General features: G+C 36.3%; 1 protein-coding gene and 1 long non-coding RNA gene across 2 annotated transcripts in view; one reads left to right on the forward strand and one right to left on the reverse strand.

Moving 5' to 3' along the window:
• LOC136798942 (uncharacterized) overlaps positions 1 to 3,731 on the forward strand; it is a 59,014-nt gene extending 55,283 nt beyond the window's left edge. The window contains exon 3 of the long non-coding RNA XR_010845462.1: positions 3,630 to 3,731. This is a non-coding gene — a long non-coding RNA (uncharacterized lncRNA). The remainder of the gene's footprint in view (positions 1 to 3,629) is intronic.
• A 4,387-nt stretch (positions 3,732 to 8,118) lies between these two features.
• The window catches only part of LOC136798987 (uncharacterized), a 34,623-nt gene continuing 22,170 nt past the window's right edge, over positions 8,119 to 20,571 (reverse strand). Inside the window, exons 13-15 of the mRNA XM_067055673.1 lie at positions 9,464 to 9,500; positions 8,836 to 8,905; positions 8,119 to 8,396 (exon numbers count right to left, since the gene is read on the reverse strand). Of these exons, the coding sequence (XP_066911774.1) occupies positions 8,119 to 8,396; positions 8,836 to 8,905; positions 9,464 to 9,500 (385 nt within the window). The remainder of the gene's footprint in view (positions 8,397 to 8,835; positions 8,906 to 9,463; positions 9,501 to 20,571) is intronic.

Here is a 20,571-nt window from a genome sequence, read left to right on the forward strand (position 1 = left end):
TTATTCCTTTTAGTGACGGTTTTTCCTTTAAGTTTTTCTTATATTTTATAGCTTAGTACCCCTGGCGATATCACTTAGTGCCTTACAAAGGGGGAGGAGCTAGGTATTTATTTTTTCTGTGTTCGTTTTGTAAGTAGTATATGTTCGTAAGTGTAATGTAGTTTTTCAAATTAGAAATAAAAAAAACGTAACGATGTTCCCGGGAAGAGTTCTCAAAACTAAGACCAAGGGGGTAAAAAACCACTTCCCCCAGATATCATTCTTTGTAATACTGGAATTGCAAAGCAAGATCTTGGAGGTAAACCCTTGAGAACAGGGACTACAGTCGACTATGTTTGAAACGCTCTGGTGTTCTTATAGAATTTGTTCTTATACAAAAAACTTACAATAATCTTCAGCATTGATGGAAATTCACTTTGACATCTACTCCTTGCTGTTGATTGGCTGCAAGAAGCACGTGGATCACAGTCAACGTTGATTGGTACATCTGTCATATAATCATCCACTGTGCCAACTTTACCGTCAAGACCATAACAAAAATTACCGCGTTTTGTCCCTGGAAGGAAAGTTTGGGGAAAGATTTGGGAATAATTTCCAAATTTCATTTCTTGTCAAAAACACCTCTGTCTCCAGTGGAACTTCTTTCCATAGCAGAGATGAAAATTTCTATCGAGATCCGAATGAGATTAGAAATTCTATTGTTCTTGGTTGAGAAAAGCAAGTGATTTTAGAGTGCAACTTTTGTCCATTGAGTTTTAAATAGGGATGAAAATAAAGTAAATTTCCAGTCGTGCTGGAATTGTACGGTATTTTCCCACCGGCGGAGACGAAATTTTACATAATTTTCCAATGGAGTGGGGGTCCCACTGTGTCTGGTCTGTGGCTCAGGGTTGCTAAAAATGAAAACATTCCCTATCAATCTTACTTTTGTCCAGGGTCCCCGGCTTGAGGGCTGAATTTAGGGGGCCAAATATTGAAGTAAATTGACGTTGGCCACCATGGTTCGGAACGGAGAAAAATTTTGAATTTTAGGGTTTAAAAGTGCTATTTTAGGACCCACTTCGAGACAATTGGAAAGAATTTATTATGGAAAAATAGGTTTTAAAGAAAGTTTTCAAAATAGCCTTACTCGGCAAAAAAGTGAGGTGATTCATTTACATAATTTTGTAGGACTAAAAATGTATTTTTTACCTTTTCATGAATTATTTGAGTGTGACCACTACCTGATTCTGTAACTATAGCAATATTTTGAAAACAAGTACGAGGTAAGCGTTGTCCATGACGTAATTTTTGAAAAGGTGATTTCCAATTCAAAGTCTTGATATTAATAACACGTTTTTATTCTTTATTAAACCTTTTTAAACACGTAATGCGCTGGCGGAGGTTTCTTACTCTAAGGTCCCGAATAGTAAAAGAGGTGGTCCGAATAATAACGGGGCGGTCCAAATATAAGGGGGCGGTTTGAATAAAAGGAAGATTCCTAAAAATTCTTCTCCGTTAGAGCCAAAGAGAACATGACCTGAAATCGTTGCTTTACCTGATTTTATGGGCGAGATATCTTTGCTCAACGCAGTGCGACAATTGTAAGAAACTGGTGTCTTGCTGGAGCTGCACGTGAATGACGGGCTTCCACCTGTGACCTTTAGTTTAGCACAACTATTGTAAACACCTCCATTGCCTACTATCATAGAGGCTTGGAGAGAGTAGAAACCATCTTTCAAGTTTGTTGGAATTCCGATGGTTGTGTCGTAACGCTCAAAATCAGATGGGTCTAAAAGTTAATAATATCTCATGAGCAATATTATTGGTTGAAAGTGATAGATTCTGTGGGTTGAAATACTATCAGGTCTCCTGACTTGGACAACAAAAATGTGCGGAACCAGTATTCTTTCGAGTCATAGAGGTTCAAGTTTCTGAATCGCAGAACATTAAAATGAAAGTAATTCCGCAAGTTTGACGAATAGGGGAGCATTTTGTAACCTGATCAAAAACTGGAACAAAAGGTTATAACAGTCAAGGAAAATCTTAAATCTCCTGGCCTGGGAAATGACAATTTTCGGGATTGGATTTGCCCTGGAAAAATGAAACAGCTACAGGCCTGGAAAGTGGTTATTTCCCTGGCTTGGGTTTTCCAAATTTCGGGTTGTAAAATGACAATTTCCCAGGCATGAGTTTTCCCAATTTTGGGATGTAAAATGGGGATTTCCCAAGCATGTTTTCCAAATTTCGGGGTGTAAAATGATGATTTCCCAGTCAAAGGGTTTTTATACGGACTATAGTGTGACCGAAGGGTAAACCTGCAAAGTTGCAAAGATATTTGAGAGTTTTAAGTTCCTTACCAGATTGATATTCGCATCCAGGTCTTCCATTGCAAGGATGTTTACAATCGCCAGATCCATATCTACCAGGTCTCTCATCATGTCCATAACATGCGAACTTCATGACATTGTTTTTATAACTTTGAGCATTTTTTCGTTCATTCCAAGGTACTAAAGCAATGCGTGCAAAACCACCACCATGGTTGTTCGAAACCCATCCCACTTTCAATCGATCGCCCGCTTCAACTTCGGTAACAGGAACTAGAATGAAATCAAGAAATTCATTTCATTGAGTTTTGATCCCAACATCGAAAAATCAATATGCAGGTAAGCCAGGGTAATCTAACGTCTAAAACTAATTTATAATCAGCTTTTTTTTCAGCTGAAATAAAGAATATTTTACTATCACCAATCTTAAAATTAGTGGCTGAGGAAACTAAGAATTTCTTCTGTTTTGCTAACTTTAAATTTTGAGATTGACCCTTTTTCATGTAGATGGGATCCCCCTCAATATGAAAAATGGGCCAAGCTCAAGATTTAAGGTTAGCCAAACAGAAAAATTCTCAGTTTTCTCAGACACTAATTTTGAGATTGGACCTTTTGCCTTGATGGCAGCGATTTCTACTCGGCTATTGAAAAAAAGATCAGGAGTTTAACAGATTTTACTTACTTGTGCCCCATTCCCCTTCACATTGTGCGCCTCCAATGATCCCTCCTCGTCCCAGTCTTGGATTGAAAGACCTGAATGCACATTTAAATGAAAAAGTTACTTGAGATTCCATAATATGGGGTTAATGGCCAAATGGTCAAGTTTTCAGCTCCTGAACCAAGGGTTCGAATCCCCGCTTCCTACAAAGTTTCGTCGAGCTCGTAGATAGCCGATCCGGCTGGCTGTAGACCCCGTTAAAACAATATAAAACTGTTCTAGATTACTGAGCTATTCACGTTGAATATCGATCTATGTTTATTATTTCAAAGAGTTTGATCATATAACTTATTTAGGGTCAGCAAAAAGGCTTAGGGTCTGTACGACTGTTATCTTGAAATGCACACTTTTGAGAATACGGCCTTTTCATATTTTGTTTACTCCAACGTTCAAATTTCAAATCTACTTACGGTGGGCATGTCATCCACGAATGAGCGAAAATCAGTTCTGGTAAACATAAAACCAATAACGTGATGAAACTCCAAGTCATCTTCATGTTGATTCTGCTAGTTTTTCATTGGCTGGTTAATATCACTCAAATGTTTCTTTGTAATTTGCTTCTTACTTTAAATATTTTTCCAGCTCTTTTTATACCCATTTTTCAGGATACAGTTGTCTTTGTCATTGCGTCCAAAAGTACCATCACTCCAAACTCCACACATCCGTCCGTTTAGCCGACACACGATCCGGTCAAAGACGGTTTTGGCTTTCGGGATGCATTTGCAAAGAGGTAATGACGTTTTCTCTTTTTCCAATTTGTGGTAAACCAAGTTTACGTCATTATTTGGCTACTTGATTTTCTGATTTAATTACTTTTGATTAATACCCCCTTAGTTGTATGATAGTTTTGGCTGGTTTAATGTTGGCTTCCAGAAGCTTGCACTGTCATAGGTTCTTTTTTGCTTCAATCATTTTTTGCTGGGAGGGGGGAGATTACGTCATAAAAATAAGCACGCGCTTTAAGAAAAAGTTGATTGTTCTTCAACTTCTTTAAACGTTAGATCAGGTCTGGGCAAATTTTCTTTTCAGCGATACATATAAGTGTATAACATAACATATCATAATCTGTTCACGTTACGCCCTGCTCTAAAGGAATATGGTGAATTATTGGACCTGGGTAAACAGTAAAAACCGCGTTACTTATCGCTTGAAAACGAAAGTAAAAGCGAAAGCCACTGCGCTCTATATGTTTATGATTAATGTTTTATTTTGGTGCAATTGTTTTGCCTTAGCAAATCACAACGCGCTCAAAAGCTCACTCAATATTCATCCCAAGTTTGATAAAAAAGAACAAAGCAGTATGTCAACCTGGGCAGATTCTCTTGCGAAGCCATAGCCTTTAGAGTGAATACGTTTCATGCACAGAGTATCAGGATTTGCTCGGAGATTACCAACAATGGCGAGGCTTCGATCAAAAGTAAGCGATCGTAGCACGAGCTTATGGGGAAAACTTTTTATTCAGTCCGTACAAAAAATTACTTTTTAAGAAATTCTCCAAAGTACTTGGGATGGTGGTATTCAAAAGAAATTCCGAAAAACTTTTCAGTCCTTTTATTACATATATGCACTTCAGTCATGTGACTTAAAATGGCACATGGCAAGTTTTTACCACCTGCCCAACACAGCGTTTTACAGACCGTTCTAAATTTGCTCTTTTGGTCTAGATTTAGGGCTAAAGTTTTAGTTATAATTCATGAATGCCATCAACTTGAATTTTTTGCTAGTTGGGTAATGGCAATACTAGGTTACTATATTTTACTTTCAATCCAACATTTGTATGGGAAGCTTCCCAGAGATTCCCCTCTATCCCCTGTGAGTCTTCAAACTCAAAGTTTCCTGTGATAGGTTCGGAAGTAGATAGGATTATGAAATTTTTCTGAGAGAGGGCCTGCAAATTAGGCCTTGCAAAAGTTTTTATGGCCAAAAAACTGACGTTGTAAGCAAGATTTCTAACCCCCAAAATAGGCAAAAATTGACAATTTTCGAAAGTTGAATTCAACAAAAATGATCAATACCATCGAATAGAGCATGAAATTCTGAGCAAAAAAAATATACTACAGCAAACTACTCAAACATATAAAGAAACACAGGCTTTCGAAGCTCAAAATTCTGTCAGTTTGACGTCAAATTTTGTCTAAAATGTAACAAATTCTACAGGATTTCGAATTTTCAATCGTCCTATCTTTTTGTGTGTTTGAGTATAAAACTTAGTGTAGTATACTTTTTTGTTCAGAATTTTATGCTCCATCCGATGATGACAATCATTTTTGTTTAATTCAAAAGGTTTGGCCCCCTACAATTATAAAGATAGGATTATGCACTAAAAAGTTTTGTTGTTTTGAAATGACCCTCTTGTAAAAATTGACAAAAGAATGACAAATCTATTTCTGGTTAAATTCTGTTAAATTCACTCTTTAAGATATTAGTCCAAATTTAATTTTTGGAATCAAATAATTATTGATATATCCAATTCGGGAGGCACATCCATCGATCGCAATTTTGATTTCATTAAATCTTTAGTCTTCCAATTTTACAATAAGTGTTCCAATTTGATCAATTCCTCAACAAGCTATCTCTTCCATATTGATGACTTTTATATCTGTGGTAGGACTCTGTATGCAGGACAAAACGGTTGTCTTGGGTTACTTCCAGCATCCTGAGAAAAAAGAAAATTGAAAAGTCATCAACTGGACTATATAACTTCTTCTTTATAAGAACATCAAATATACTTCAAACCCTCCCAGTGTTCTTAATCCTTTGGTTTTAAGTTTTACAGTGTACTCAAAATGTTCTTTTTTCGGCATTTTGTGCATGAATATTTTGTTCTAGACCCTGTAAATCCTTAAAATGTTCTGATGCGTTATTTTTTTATACACTTATTCCTAAATCAAAGAACGTGCAACAGAGATACAAAGTTGAGTAAATCGGTTACCCTATAAAGCAGCAATTACCCTTGCCACCCGACGGGAATGTGCCACTGAAATTCGAAAAATGGACCCTACGTGGGACTCGTTTATTTGAAAAAAGTGACCCTGAATGGGACTGAAATTCCAAAATGTTCTCAAAATTTTCCACTTTCTTCTGGAATTCCCCCTATGAGGGACTTATTTTTCTATTTTGGTGTTTTTGCGACCCTACCTGGGGACTCATCCAATGTCCTCTCTAAAAGCAAACAAACTTGGTGAAACTTTTAAGCACTTTAGAAAAGATTACAGGGGTTTTGCGAAAGTGTTTGATTAATTATACAAATTTCCTATTGCCAGATTCATGTAAAAAAGTCACGAAAACACGTCGAAGAAAGCTCTGATTGACTAAAAAATGCTTATCTAAACTTATTTTTATCAACATGTCCAAAGTACACTCATTTTGTTTTATAAGCATACGGTAAATTTCGGCTGAAGCTCACTATGCTTAAGTAAAGCTCAATTTTGAGCCTCGACTATACTTAACCCTATGCTTGGTAAAATTATGAAGGGGTGGTAAAAATTTTCGCGCATTTCCCCCTATCTTTAATCTTGAGAGAAATGAAGACATTCTATTGTTTTCGAATGTTTACCTTATGATTTCTTCTGTTATTTTCTGAAGTTTTGGAAATTATGATTCTAAAAATTTCTTTGGCTGAGCCTCAAGGTATGCTTAACATATGCTTAATTTTTCTGGAAATTTGAGCTTCAGTATGCTTATAAACGTTATGCTTATAAAATAAAATGAGTGTATGAGGTAATCTTTTCTTGTCTCAGCCAATCATAGCTTTACTCGACGTTTAGAAAAATCATGTCTTAACACTTACCACGATGCTTTTCATAGATGGAAACTGTCGATTGCATGAACCTTTATCTACTGATTGATCGCATGAAGCACGCGGATCACAGTCGACGTTGATTGGTACATCTGTCATATAATCATCCACTGTACCAACTTTACCGTCAAGACCATAACAAAAATTACCACGTTTTGTCCCTGGAAGAATAGAAAAGAGCTTATTGTCCCAAATATTTATAGTAAGGAGTACTTTTTGGTCGTAAGAGTTTAATAATAATTTTAGCGGTTTCAGGAAAATAGTAAAATAACTTTTAGAAAGTGAGTACAAAACCCGGGGGGGGTACTAGGTTTGCGAGGTGACGGATATGTCCGAGCCGAAAATCGAAAATCGACCCTTTGAGAGACAAAATTTTGATGATTTTGGGACCCTTTGAGAGACTTTTTCCTAAATTTTGGTCCATTTTTTCCAAATTTTGGTTTGATTTTCACCAAATTTTGGTCAAAATTTTTGGAAATCGTGACCCTTTGAGAGAGAAATTTTTGATTTTCGTGATTTTGGGACCCTTTCAGAGACTAACTTTTGAATTTGTACCCCTTTGAGAGACTTTTGAGGAATGAGAAAAGGTACCCTTATGGCTCGCACATACCCGGCACCCATTTTGCCTAAGTACCCCCCCCCCCGGGTACAAAATAATGTTCTATTTTTCTCCTTTCTTTTCTTTTTTCTTACCTTGTCTTAATGTAGAAAGATCTGATTGGCTGTGAGCTTCAACACATCGGTACGTCACTGGTGCTTTGGTAGAGCGACAGCGAAATGACTGGTTTCCACCTGATACTCTCAGTTTAGCACAACTATTGTAAACACCTCCGTTACCGACAACCATTGAGACTTGTAGAGAGTAGAAACCATCTCTTAAATTTGTTGGAATTCCAATGGTTGTGTCGAAACGTTATACGTCAGATGGGTCTGTGTCAAAAAAAATATATTTTTATTTAGTTGTTGGAACGATAACTATCTTTTTAGTTGATTGTTGAGTATTTAAAGTGAAAGAAAAACAAGGGGAAGGAGAACTATCTTATGCGAAGGAGAGTCACAATTGTCTTAGAAGGCTATCAAAAAAGGGAGCCTTCAAAAGTCACCCTTGATAGACTGTGACTGACTTAAAAAGTAGAGCTCCATAGTTTTGGCTTTCACTAGATTTTCTCTATCTCTTATGAATTCAAGCTTTCTTTTTTTCGTCTCACAGGAATTTTCATCTCGATGGAAGGGACGCTTTTTCCGCCTTGGAAGTTGACGAGTTTGGTGTGTAAATTTTAGAGCTTTTTCTGACACTAAAAACTTTGCATTGACAACTTGATTCTATCCATACCTGACTGATATTCGCAACCTTTGCGTGCATTACACGGATGTAAGCAATCCCCATTTCTGTATTTGCCAGGTCTCTCATCATGTCCATAACAAGCGAACTTCATGACATTGTTTTTATAACTTTGAGCATTTTTTCGTTCATTCCAAGGTACTAAAGCAATGCGTGCAAAACCGCCACCATGGTTGTTCGAAACCCATCCCACTTTCAACCGATCGCCTGCTTCAACTTCGGTAATACGAACTAAACATGAATTTCAAAAAGTCACATGCTTGCCAAAAAGTCATATTCCACTTAGTTCACATTTTTATGATTCTGATATCGTTCAAAAAGGGAAGAACTTCCATCAGTAAAGTCGAAAGAGATGCAAAATTCGGAGCTTTGTATGTCTAAGTTATTGAAATTATTAAATTATTATCAATGTACTGATATGAAACATGCGTCTGTATGAAAACGGGAACACTTATGTTAAACCTTTAAGCCTTGAAAGGTGTGATAGTGTATAACTATTATACAGGTGCAGGAGAGTTGACTTAAACTCAATTTTAGACATGAAATCCCCTGCTGATCCTTTTTCCTTCAGGAATTGCGGATTGAACGAAGATTGTGGTGTGGATCGAGAGATTCTTGCCAGAGCTATAGGCTCGAAGACAACCAAAAGTAACGAAAAGTAAGGACTTACTTGAGCCAAACTCCCCTTCACATTGTGCGGCACCTTGTATACCACTCGACCAATCATTGCGTTGCAAGATCTATGATAAATAAAGAAGAACGAAAATTGAACGAATCATTACTAAAGGTTTTTGAAATTGAATGATGAGTAAAAAAGAACGAAAATTGAACGAATCATTTACCTAAAGGTTTGTTTTTAAATAAGAGTGATTCGTTTGCTTACTCAATCAATTTCAATTCACAAGCTTTTTCACATTGGATTGACACGTATGTGGAGCAAGATTGGTCAGAAAAAGGAAAAGAAAAACATCTTTTTGCTTATATCAGCATAATATAACAAAAGCAGACACTGTCCTTATATGAAATATGTGTCTGATATGAAACGGAAATACTTGTGTAAAAATAAAACCTTTAACGTTTTTCAAAATTGAATGCTTACATGAGGTATTTTTTCCTCGACCGCTCATGAATTAGCATATTCAGCTATAAAGTGTAATATTAAAGCTGTAACTCGCCTACAGTTACCGAAAAATTTTTTTAATGTTATTCGATGTCCTCTCCTTGATCTTTGAATACAACCACTTCGGGTTGCCCTTTGATTTTGGTCGTAAAAAAATAGTTTTTCAAAATCTACTTACGGTGGGCATGTCATCCAAGAATGAGCGAAAATCAGTTCTGGTAAACATAAAACTAATAACGATGAAACTCAAAGTCATCTTCATGTGATTGTAATCTAATTTGTCTTGAGTTAGTATGTTTTAGTCTTCTTCTGTCTTCTATCCAATGTTCTCCGAAGTGCTTGTTTTCCTAACTACTACTTTATCTATCTTTTATACTACTTTGAGAGAAGTCCAGACTTAATTGGTTGTTAGATGATGTAATGTCCCCTCTAATTGGACTTGGATTGCAGTCTTACCATTAGAAGTCAATCCTTTGTTTGGTTCTAGGAACGGTTCTTATGACGTCTTCAATGTTTGATGATTACCAGGCCGGCCTTCTTTGATATTGTTTTGTTCTGACGGGTGTAATCATTGATTCAATCCAAAATTCTTAGTCTTGGTCTTCTCAGCTCATTCCTTTGAAACCTATTTTCCCATATGAAAACAGTCGAAATAGAAACATACACTATTATACACGTTTTTTATGAGAATGTGTTTTTCATTTTATCATGGATATTCTTACCTTTTTGGGGAAAGTCATCTTAAAATATTCTTACAAAACATCTTAGGTTGGAGTAAAAATTCAAACTAGATTTAACATGCAATACATATATCTAAAACATAAAATGACTTTACTTGGGGATAGTTTGCAACTTACAGTTAAAAACTGCTCTGAAATGGCATTCTTAGGTTTAGTAACCAAATTTCGTGGCGGTGATATTCTAAACATTATTCTTAATTTTTTGGCCAATTTCATCATGAGTATTCTTAGATTTTTTTATAAAGACTTTAATACTAATTGATTTTAACATATTTATACAATTAAATTAAATTTTAAAAGTTATCTTTCATCACAAAATAAAAAAGTACACTACTCCGAGTTTCATGCTTACTGCACTTGTCAAATGTACAAATAAAATGAATCTGTTTTGAAATTCTCATTTAAAAAGCTAAAAAATGTTAAAAAGTTGAAATAATTGGTGCGATAAAAAATTGATGTGCGTATAAAGGGTAATAAAAGGTAGATAAAAGGAATGCATAAAAATTCTATCATTAGTCCGGTGGGACTGCTTTGAAGTTTTTCAGTAGAAATTTATTTAATGACGGCATTTTGATACTAATTCCGAACGTTTATTAATCAGGTCAAGTTCTGACGTCATAATGTGATATTTTTCTGTCAGGCACACAATTACATCGTTTTGAGCCATTTACATAAGGACGCGTGTGGTCAATTATTTCCCAGTCAATTTAGGGGAGATATCCTTCAATTGGAGGTCCCACACGTAGTTCGAAAGTTCGGTTGATTTCTTCTTGTCTTCATTCCTGAACGTATGTTTGTGGCCATACCAACGTTGTTTGAAGAATTTGGCAGTTAAACCAATGTAGGTTTGCCTTCCTCGGTATCGACTTTTTTGACGTTACACTTGTAGATAACTTCTTTTTCTAAACAATTTCCGTTCAATGGACACTCATTCTTCTTTCTGCAGTTGCACAATTTTTCGTTTTCATTATTTGTATCTACTTGATGATTTAAAACTTTCTTATTGTGTGCTGATATAATTCTCGAAACATTTGGAAGGCAGCTATAACTAACTTTCAGGTTGTTACGATTAAAGATCTTGTGGAGGCGGTGGTTCTTGGGGAAGTTTTTGTCTACAATACTCAGAAACCTTTTTGCTACATTTGTTTTTACGTTGGTGCTGAACGGGGGGTTGAACCATATAATTTTTCTGGGTCTGGTTTTCGTTCGTTTTGTGTTCGGTGTTTTGTAAGTTAATTTTTCTTTATAGCCACTTGACTGAAGTGCATCGTTGTACATTTGGGATGCTCGGTCGAAAATCTCCTTGTTTGACGAAATTTTGCTTATCCTTTCAGAGATCATTGTTGGTATGCGTTTGATGATGTTTGGTGGATGGTTCGATTTTGTATGTACGTAAACGGGATTACTGTTTGGTTTATTATACGGTTTGTATGTCCCGTCTAGCAGATTTAAAGTGATATCAAGAAAATTAACGGTTGTCAAGTTTGTGTCTATTGTAATTTTGAGATCAAATTCTTCTCTAAAGAGCTGAATAAAATCTTTCCTGATTTTATCGGCGTCGTGACCATTGATTACTTCGAAACAAGAAAGACCATCATCACGGTATAGACCAGATATCTCGATACCATACTTTTCGCTCAGACGGTAGAGTATAAATAGGCCGACCAATTCGCATAATTCCGCCCCGTCGTAGCTTCCATTGTTACGTCAAAGTTTTTGTCTCCTTTGCTTTTGATCCAATGTTGGCCATTTGTGAAAAGAAAAGAGTTTCTCGAGTGAGGATAACTTGTTTTTGCCTTCTCTGGGAATGTTTGTGTATTTCTCAGCATGTCGAATTGCTTTTTTACAAGTTTCTTTGTGATTGACGGATAGATTCTTCACCTATATCGAATTGGACGAAGACGCAGCTTTTTTCTTCTTGATGGTTGGGAACCAATTAATGACGATCGGAATTATGCCACTGGTGGACTTTCGTTTCTCTCTAACGATATTGTTTATTGATTCGATGTTGACTTTGCTGACCCTCCTAATTCAGGTTTAGCGGGGTTTATGAGTCTGCATTTTGGTCGACTGAGAAAATCATCTTTGTGGTCTTTGAGGGTAATGAACGCGTTGTTTGTGCACAGGCATTCAACTCTGTCAGGTATTCAGTTTTTTCGGCGATTTCTTTTGCTTCTATGTTGATTTCGTGTAGAAGAAGGTTGTCAGATTTTTGTTTTGTGTGTACGTTTTCCATAATAAGTTCGTGATAAAAATTTTGTCATTTCGTAGAAATTTCTTGTTTTGTCGGCAGGTATGGAAGGCTTTTTCTGATAAGGTGATTTTGTCAATATCTTGTTTCAGTCGATCTTGGAATTGGTTGCGGGCTGGTTTGAAAGTTATCGTTTTGATCATTCCATGGAGTTCATTTTCAAAGTTTTTCAGATCGTTGTGTTGCGGTGGACAATTTAAGTTTTTAAAATCCGTATGTTTCCTTCTTTTCTTCATCTTCCTTAGGTGTGTCATTATCGAAATAAAATGCTTTCCATCTCATTCTCTTTATAACTTTTTCAACTTTATCAGTGAGAGATTTCAGATACAGTTTTTTTGACGGTAGAGGAATATTCTTGGTCGAATAATCGATGGTGAATTTCTCCATGTTACGAAAGCGAAAGATAACATCAACATAAATTCAAGAGTGCTCAACAAAGCAGGTAACCACCAGGAGCAAGCATAGATTTGTTTGTGATTGATGCTGCAGAGTGCTCAATGAAATCAGAGCCAATTTAAATTTTAAAAGTTATCTTTCATCACAAAATAAAAAAGTACACTACTCCGAGTTTCATGCTTACTGCACTTGTCAAATGTACAAATAAAATGAATCTGTTTTGAAATTCTCATTTAAAAAGCTAAAAAATGTTAAAAAGTTGAAATAATTGGTGCGATAAAAAATTGATGTGCGTATAAAAGGTTTTTTATGCATTCCTTTTATCTACCTTTTATTACCCTTTTATACGCACATCAATTTTTTATCGCACCAATTATTTCAACTTTTTAACATTTTTTAGCTTTTTAAATGAGAATTTCAAAACAGATTCATTTTATTTGTACATTTGACAAGTGCAGTAAGCATGAAACTCGGAGTAGTGTACTTTTTTATTTTGTGATGAAAGATAACTTTTAAAATTTAAATTGGCTCTGATTTCATTGAGCACTCTGCAGCATCAATCACAAACAAATCTATTTATACAATTACTTATTTTATTATAATCATGCAATAAATATCATCCATTTATTTATATTTTTATAACTATCTTATATTTTATTTTACAATTTTAGTAGGTCCACATCAGTATTTTACTGCATTGTATATTTTACAAAACTTAGACCTTCTTTACCAAATAAATTAATAATAATAATAATAATAAATAATAATAACAAACGACTAATTTTAATAGATCGTGACTATTTGTGTTCTGAATGATTGTTTAACTTTCATGCTCACGTAGATATCAATTATATTTGTTAAATGCATAACCAGGTAGGTCCANAGAAGGAACTGAGAAGTGAATAATTTCAATTTGAAGATAATTATTTTTTGGGGAATTAAAGGGGAAGGCTCCGCTTACGCTTTTCTAAAATCATATAAGTAACACTATAGATGCCAGGAATCAGCAATGACATTCACCGGATTGGTTACCGGGTGGAAATAATCTCATATCATAATATCATATCACCGGATTGGTTACCGGGTGGAAATAATCTCATATCATTTCACCGGATTGGTTACCGGGTGGAAATCTCAAATAACACCGCATAAACGGATTCACCGGATTGGTTACCGGGTGGAAATAATCTCATATCATAATATCATATCATATCCACCGGATTGGTTACCGGGTGGAAATATATCAACCGGATTGGTTACCGGGTGGAAATAATCTCATATCATAATATCATATCATATCGACCGGATTGGTTACCGGGTGGAAATATATCAACCGGATTGGTTACCGGGTGGAAATAATCTTATTGATTACATCATCACTGGCATGAAGAAGATTCAAAATTTTCAATAGAAGCGTAGCGTAGCGAAGCCAACCCCTAAATTACTACTTACATAGAAGACCATATATACTATAAATTAAATCAACTAAATTAACTCCACGTTTATATGAAACTCAAAATATGCAAATATAAATAAAATGACTAACAAACAGGAACTTGCATCCTTTTTATTTTCAATATTAGCAAATAGTAAAGTTATGAAGGAAAGGTGTGGGAGGGCGGGAACCAAGACTGACGATGTTCGAAAGAAGCGTTACCAGAGACTGAGGTATTTTATATATGAGACCACGCACGAGGTCGGCTAAATTTAGAACCCAGACTTTCTGGTCAAAGTAGATCTGGTGAACGCATACGACTGACAGGGTGTAACGGGCGTTTACTAGGGCGCCGGCAAAGACTCTCTTTTCAATTAACCTGAGTTATGAATAACTCCATTTAATTGATACATCGAGAAGGAACTGAGAAGTGAATAATTTCAATTTGAAGATAATTATTTTTTGGGGAATTAAAGGGGAAGGCTCCGCTTACGCTTTTCTAAAATCATATAAGTAACACTATAGATGCCAGGAATCAGCAATGACATTCACCGGATTGGTTACCGGGTGGAAATAATCTCATATCATAATATCATATCACCGGATTGGTTACCGGGTGGAAATAATCTCATATCATTTCACCGGGTTGGTTACCGGGTGGAAATCTCAAATAACACCGCATAAACGGATTCACCGGATTGGTTACCGGGTGGAAATAATCTCATATCATAATATCATATCATATCGACCGGATTGGTTACCGGTGGAAAATATATCAACCGGATTGGTTACCGGGTGGAAATAATCTCATATCATAATATCATATCATATCGACCGGATTGGTTACCGGGTGGAAATATATCAACCGGATTGGTTACCGGGTGGAAATAATCTTATTGATTACATCATCACTGGCATGAAGAAGATTCAAAATTTTCAATAGAAGCGTAGCGTAGCGAAGCCAACCCCCAAACTCCCCAAACTAAGACCTGGGTATAAAATAATACTAGATTTTAAGAACTATAAAGTATACCAAATTCATTTGACCAGTTAGTGTCCAGGTATCCATTTTTATTGTTCACGTCGTCAAGCAATTACCATTCTTGAAAGTCTTAATTTTTATCATTCCAAACACTCCTTAGTTCACGTACTTGTCCAATTTCTCTCGACCAGTTTCTTCGAGTGGTGTTGTTGAGATGTATGTACGACACAAAACAGTTGCTTCTCCATCGTCCCATCAATTCTGCCGTTTTACAGCCAAAGGAGGTATGTAACAATTTTTGAATTTTTTAGATTTGGAATAAATCAAGAAAAACGTGCCAGCAGGATCAATTTTGACCATTTTATACCAATTTTTACACTGAATATAAAGAATCTATCAAAGAATCGATTTCCATAAAATTTATTCAGATCTTATTGAAAAAGTATTTTGATTAATTCACTTTTGGTTCAAAAATGTGTTACTTACACGGTTAGTGTAAAACGCAGGTCACAGGTCACAGGTCGCAGGTCACAGGTCACAGGTCAACAAAGTGCAGACCGGAAAAAAAAAAAAGATCATAACATATACATAACATAACATCAATACATAGCGCATTAAATTACAAAAAAAGTAATACATGCTATTTAGATATTATAAAATGACAATTGAATAGAATAACAACCTATTTTGACATAGTGACACTTACTTACAAAAATAATGACAAAATCATAAAATATGATGCCTAACAAGACAAAAGCACGAAAAATATTTATTATACAAAATGTGATGTGGATGGTGTGAATGGATATAAAATGGCACCAAACAGAAGCTTGCAAGGACCCTAAGAGAGTGGTTTTAAAAGGATGGAACTAATTAATTATTCAGTTATTATTTTAATGTCTTAATGAAAATTTTTGACAAAAATACTAACAGAATCATAAAATATGATGCAAGAACAGACAAAAAAACGAAAAATATTTATAATACAGAATGTGATGTAGATAGTGTGAATGGATATAAAACGGCACCAATCAGAAGCTTGTGAGGTCCCTAAGAGAGTGTTTTTAAAAGGATGAAACTAAATAATTATTCAATTGCCATTTTAATGACTTAATGACAATTTTTGACAAAAATATTGACAGAATTACAAAATATCATGTCTTACAAAAGAAAAACACCAAAAATATTCAGCATGCCGAATGTGATGATAACAATATGGCTGGATATAGAATTACACCAATCAGAAGCTCGTGAGTTCTCTGAGAAGGTAGTTTTAGAGCGATTTGTTTTATTATATGTAACCATCATATAACATTACAAACATTACAATATGTAATATACCTGTTATACATATAATATGGTTTCAAATATTTTCTAGCTTCAGACTAAATATTTTCTGGTCTGCGTTATACACGGCGCAAACTGCGAAAGATCGATAAAAGCACATGGTTAAATTTTGATGTTTGAAATGGCTTTATATGGATGAAAATGCTTGAGAATTATGTTTTTGATAATTCTTTGTGTTTTCCAAACATTTTCCTCTGCAATGACATTGATTAGAGTTAACCTGTCATCACTGACCTGTGACCTGTGACCTGCGACCTGTGACCTGTGACCTGCGTTTTACACTAACCGTTACTTACATCTTTTTAAGCAAAATTTTGGAAATTCTTTGTTACTTACAGCTTTTTTATTTAAACAGATTTTGTAACTTACCTCCAATTTTTTACTTTTAAAACATTTTTCATAATTTAAAATGAGAAATTTATGAATTTTTGTAACATACCTCTTTTGGCAAGTCTGAAATAGGCATTTTCAATGAAAATTAGTAACACCATCTGATACAGCAGGTCAAAAAACCATAATTTTTGAAAAAAAAAATTTTTTGAAAATTTGTAACTTACCTCCTTTGGCTGTAAAACGGCAGAATTGTATAACCGAGTCAGGAATACCAGCTGATGATGCGGCTGAGGCTCCCCCGATGCGAAAACTATGTGTGCTGATGTTGACATCACGCAGTGAAGAATTTAAAAATCTGGTGACATGACTTCTAGTAATGTATTCGCCTGATTCCAAAACGAAGAACGGTCCAGGTGGACGTGTAATCCGGAAAAAGTAAAAAGAAGATATGGCATTAACAGGACAGAGGGGGGCACAACCTTCCCACAGAGTGATGCTGGTTCCCACACGAAAAGGGTCTGTCTTGCTTGCTTTTATTCTGATAAGTACACTAGGTCCTTGTAAGGAAACATCTGACACACAAAGGTTTGTTAATGGATCAAATGACCTTGAACTAGCTGAGGTATACTCTGAAACTCGAAGAAGACCAAAAAAAGCTGTAAGCACTAGACATTTCCAAAGTGCTTGGTCGTAGGCAGAAAGTTGACTGCTAGAGATAAAAGATAACATTTGTCGAAGGTGTGCAGGTGTGATAGGATTTCTAGTCCTTCTTCTAGCCACTTGAGTGCGCCTTATCCCTCTACAGACATAGTAGAGTCTTCGCATGGAAGCAATTCTAACTTCGACGCCTTGTTGGAGTGCGCAAAACTGAATTCCATAGAGATATACTTTTATTGTATTGTACTGTAGGCCTTGTCTCGCAAGAGAAGTGACAAATAGTTCTAAATGTAATTCTTGTGGCGGCAACCACACAAAGCGATACATGAAGCAAAATCTTTGAAAGCGATTGAAGCCTGATTGATATGTGCGCAAAGAGTTTCGAGAGATACCTTCAGCTAGTAAAACGGTCTCGAGCAAGTCTAAGATCTCCCATGCTTCCTCCGGGATCCTGGAAGTTCTGGACTGGCGGACTCGGCTAGACTCAAGAACCGGCCAACCTGCAGGCGAGAAAGTAAGTCAGCAAAAACATTATCTTTGCCTGGCAGGTGTACCAAAAGAATATTGATGTTCATCCTTGCAATGAAAAGACAAAGGTGTCGAACTAGTTTCATCAAAAGTTTGTCTTTACAGGAACCTGAACGCCAACGCGAACAATGTCTAAATTTCTGTAGAAATAGTGACTGCTTATTAACCAGGTATCCGCCCAAGTATTACAGCCATGGCAACTGCAACAAACTCTAAGATATGAATAGGAGTTCCTTGTGCAGAGCTGGCAAGGCAACAGAAAACCATTTAGGACCCAAGACAGCAACCTATCCCGAAACCAGACGCATCTGGAAGAAATCTAAGTGTTCTGATGTCACTACAGATCCTGGAAAAAACGGTCCCGTTCCATCTCGGAGCAAAATCATCCACCACTTGATGTCTTCAAGAGCAGGTTCGGAAATTTCCACTATGTCGCTAAGCTCTGTCACGATGTGGAGAGGTCAATCAACGCCTCATAAAGTGCGACCTGGCTTAATGACCTTGGCTGCAAAAGACAAAGAACCAATCACGAGAGCAACTCTCGCTTTTGGAAGTCTGAGAAGCGTTATTCCAGCCTTGTAACTTACCAACAATCTTTTTTTTTTGTCTGGTAATCGACAACCTGTCAGAGTATCTATTTCTATGCCTAAAATGTTATGTCTGACAAGGGCCTTCTTTTTTGTCCTCTGCTGGGGAATGTTCAACTGTTACAATCCTGTCAAATTGGTTCATTGCCTGTGTACATATCTACAGATGAACCAGGAAGAAATAAGCATCCAGGTAGTGTAACATTCTTTAATTCCTCCTTTAACTTTGCAAATCCACTCCAAGGAGTCAGCAAATGTGTGAAAGTCTGGGGAAGAGCGCAAACCAAAGGCAACACAATGTCTACGTAATACTTGCCTTTCCACCAATCAACATTAAAGGCCAGTCTTCCGGATAATTGGCAGAGCGGAAGGCGTGCCTAATATCCCTTTTTCCCATGAACAACCTGTAGGTTAGCAGCAAATTGACCGCATCATCAAACTTAAATATTTTACAGAAAAAGCTTCCTAGAGATACCATCATTGACTGATGACCCCTTGGGCTGCTGAGATCAAGGATAACTCTGATCGAACCATCAGGCTTCGGTACCCACCCAAAGGAGAAAGATGGAAATTTTAAAAGGAGGTATAGTGAAGGGACCTTTTTGTGTGTCCCCTGTTCATCTCTTGGAATGGCTGTAGAATGTCCTCAGAAACATCATTGGACGAAGAAATGGTCTTTTCCTTCCTGGTGTCATTTTTGTAATAAAACCAAACACGAAAAACCATCTGTGAAACCAGACTTAAAAATAACAATGTAGGGGTCAGGATGACCCTCAAGAAAAACAAGAAACAATCGTAAATTAATCCTGCAAATAGCAGAAGGAGGTAAGGGAAACAACCCTGCTGGTACACTATCCAGAGGGCCTGGATGCTCTGCAACTGTGTGCTGGGTGACCTGGCCTTCCACAGTAGGAGCATTTATGGGCATAACGACACGTGGCGCCTCTCTCCTGCAGAAGCTAGAGTTAAAATAGGGGCATGCCTCAGTCGATGCATCATGGGCACTTCCTTGAAAGGGATTTTGTGCATTAGCACCAGAAATGGGAGGTCTAGGTGGTCGAGACTGCGTGAAAGTACTAGTAGTTTGGTCCTGTGAGGACAAAGGGTTAGGACACCTAGTTGCATAATGACCTTTTTTCTTACATTTGTAGCAAGTCACATCAGGAAACGAACCAGCTTGGCAGTTACATCAAAATGCCTCGAAAATGTTGATATGAAAATTGCGTAATCAGAGAACGTATGTCTCGCTCATTATAAAAAGGCCGAGACAAACTTTCAATAATTGGATTGTAACATCGAGTTAAGTCTCTTTTGTTAAGTCACCAGGGGGTAAATAAAACAGACCTTGATACATTTATCGTTCGTTTCAACTTGACCATTCGTTTAAAACTCAGCGTCCCAAATATTTGGGGTAGGTAAAATATGTACAAAGAAATTCATACTTTTCCAACTTGGCAAATCTTTAAAAAAGAAGCGAACAATAAAATATAATTACCCTTTCCAAATAAACCTCTTTGGTGGCGAGCGTAGTCTACTCTGACGTAATTGTAAAATTTATGTGATGGGAGTTTGACATAGTAATGTAATGTTGTTTGGGGAATTATGAAGTTCTCTGGAATTTCGATTGCATTTATTCAGGTTGATTTTTTATGACTTCTAATGGTACTTTTTCTAACGAGTTTGATTACTCTGTTCTCACACTTATGTCTTTCAGTCGGGCACTGAGCGATCTTTTCAAGTCATGTCTATACAAAAAAGAAAAGCAAAAAGACCTATCGAATGAGAACATCATAATGTTCCACCGCAGAGTAAGTTGTGTTTTGAATCTATCAAAGCAATTAAAATAATAGAAATCTTCAAATCCCACGACATCTAAAACTCGAAAACACCAATGAAATTACTGCATCATTGATTTTGCAACGGTATAAATTGAGACTTGAAAATGTTATTATCACTTAGTAATGGGATGGCTGCAGAAGAGATGCTTCGAATATTTATTGGCATAATTAGCGAGATTGATTGATTTCGTT

This window comes from Clytia hemisphaerica, unplaced genomic scaffold (assembly GCF_902728285.1).
Source record: "Clytia hemisphaerica strain Z4C2 unplaced genomic scaffold, Clytia hemisphaerica genome assembly, whole genome shotgun sequence".
Taxonomy (NCBI): Eukaryota; Metazoa; Cnidaria; class Hydrozoa; order Leptothecata; family Clytiidae; genus Clytia; species Clytia hemisphaerica.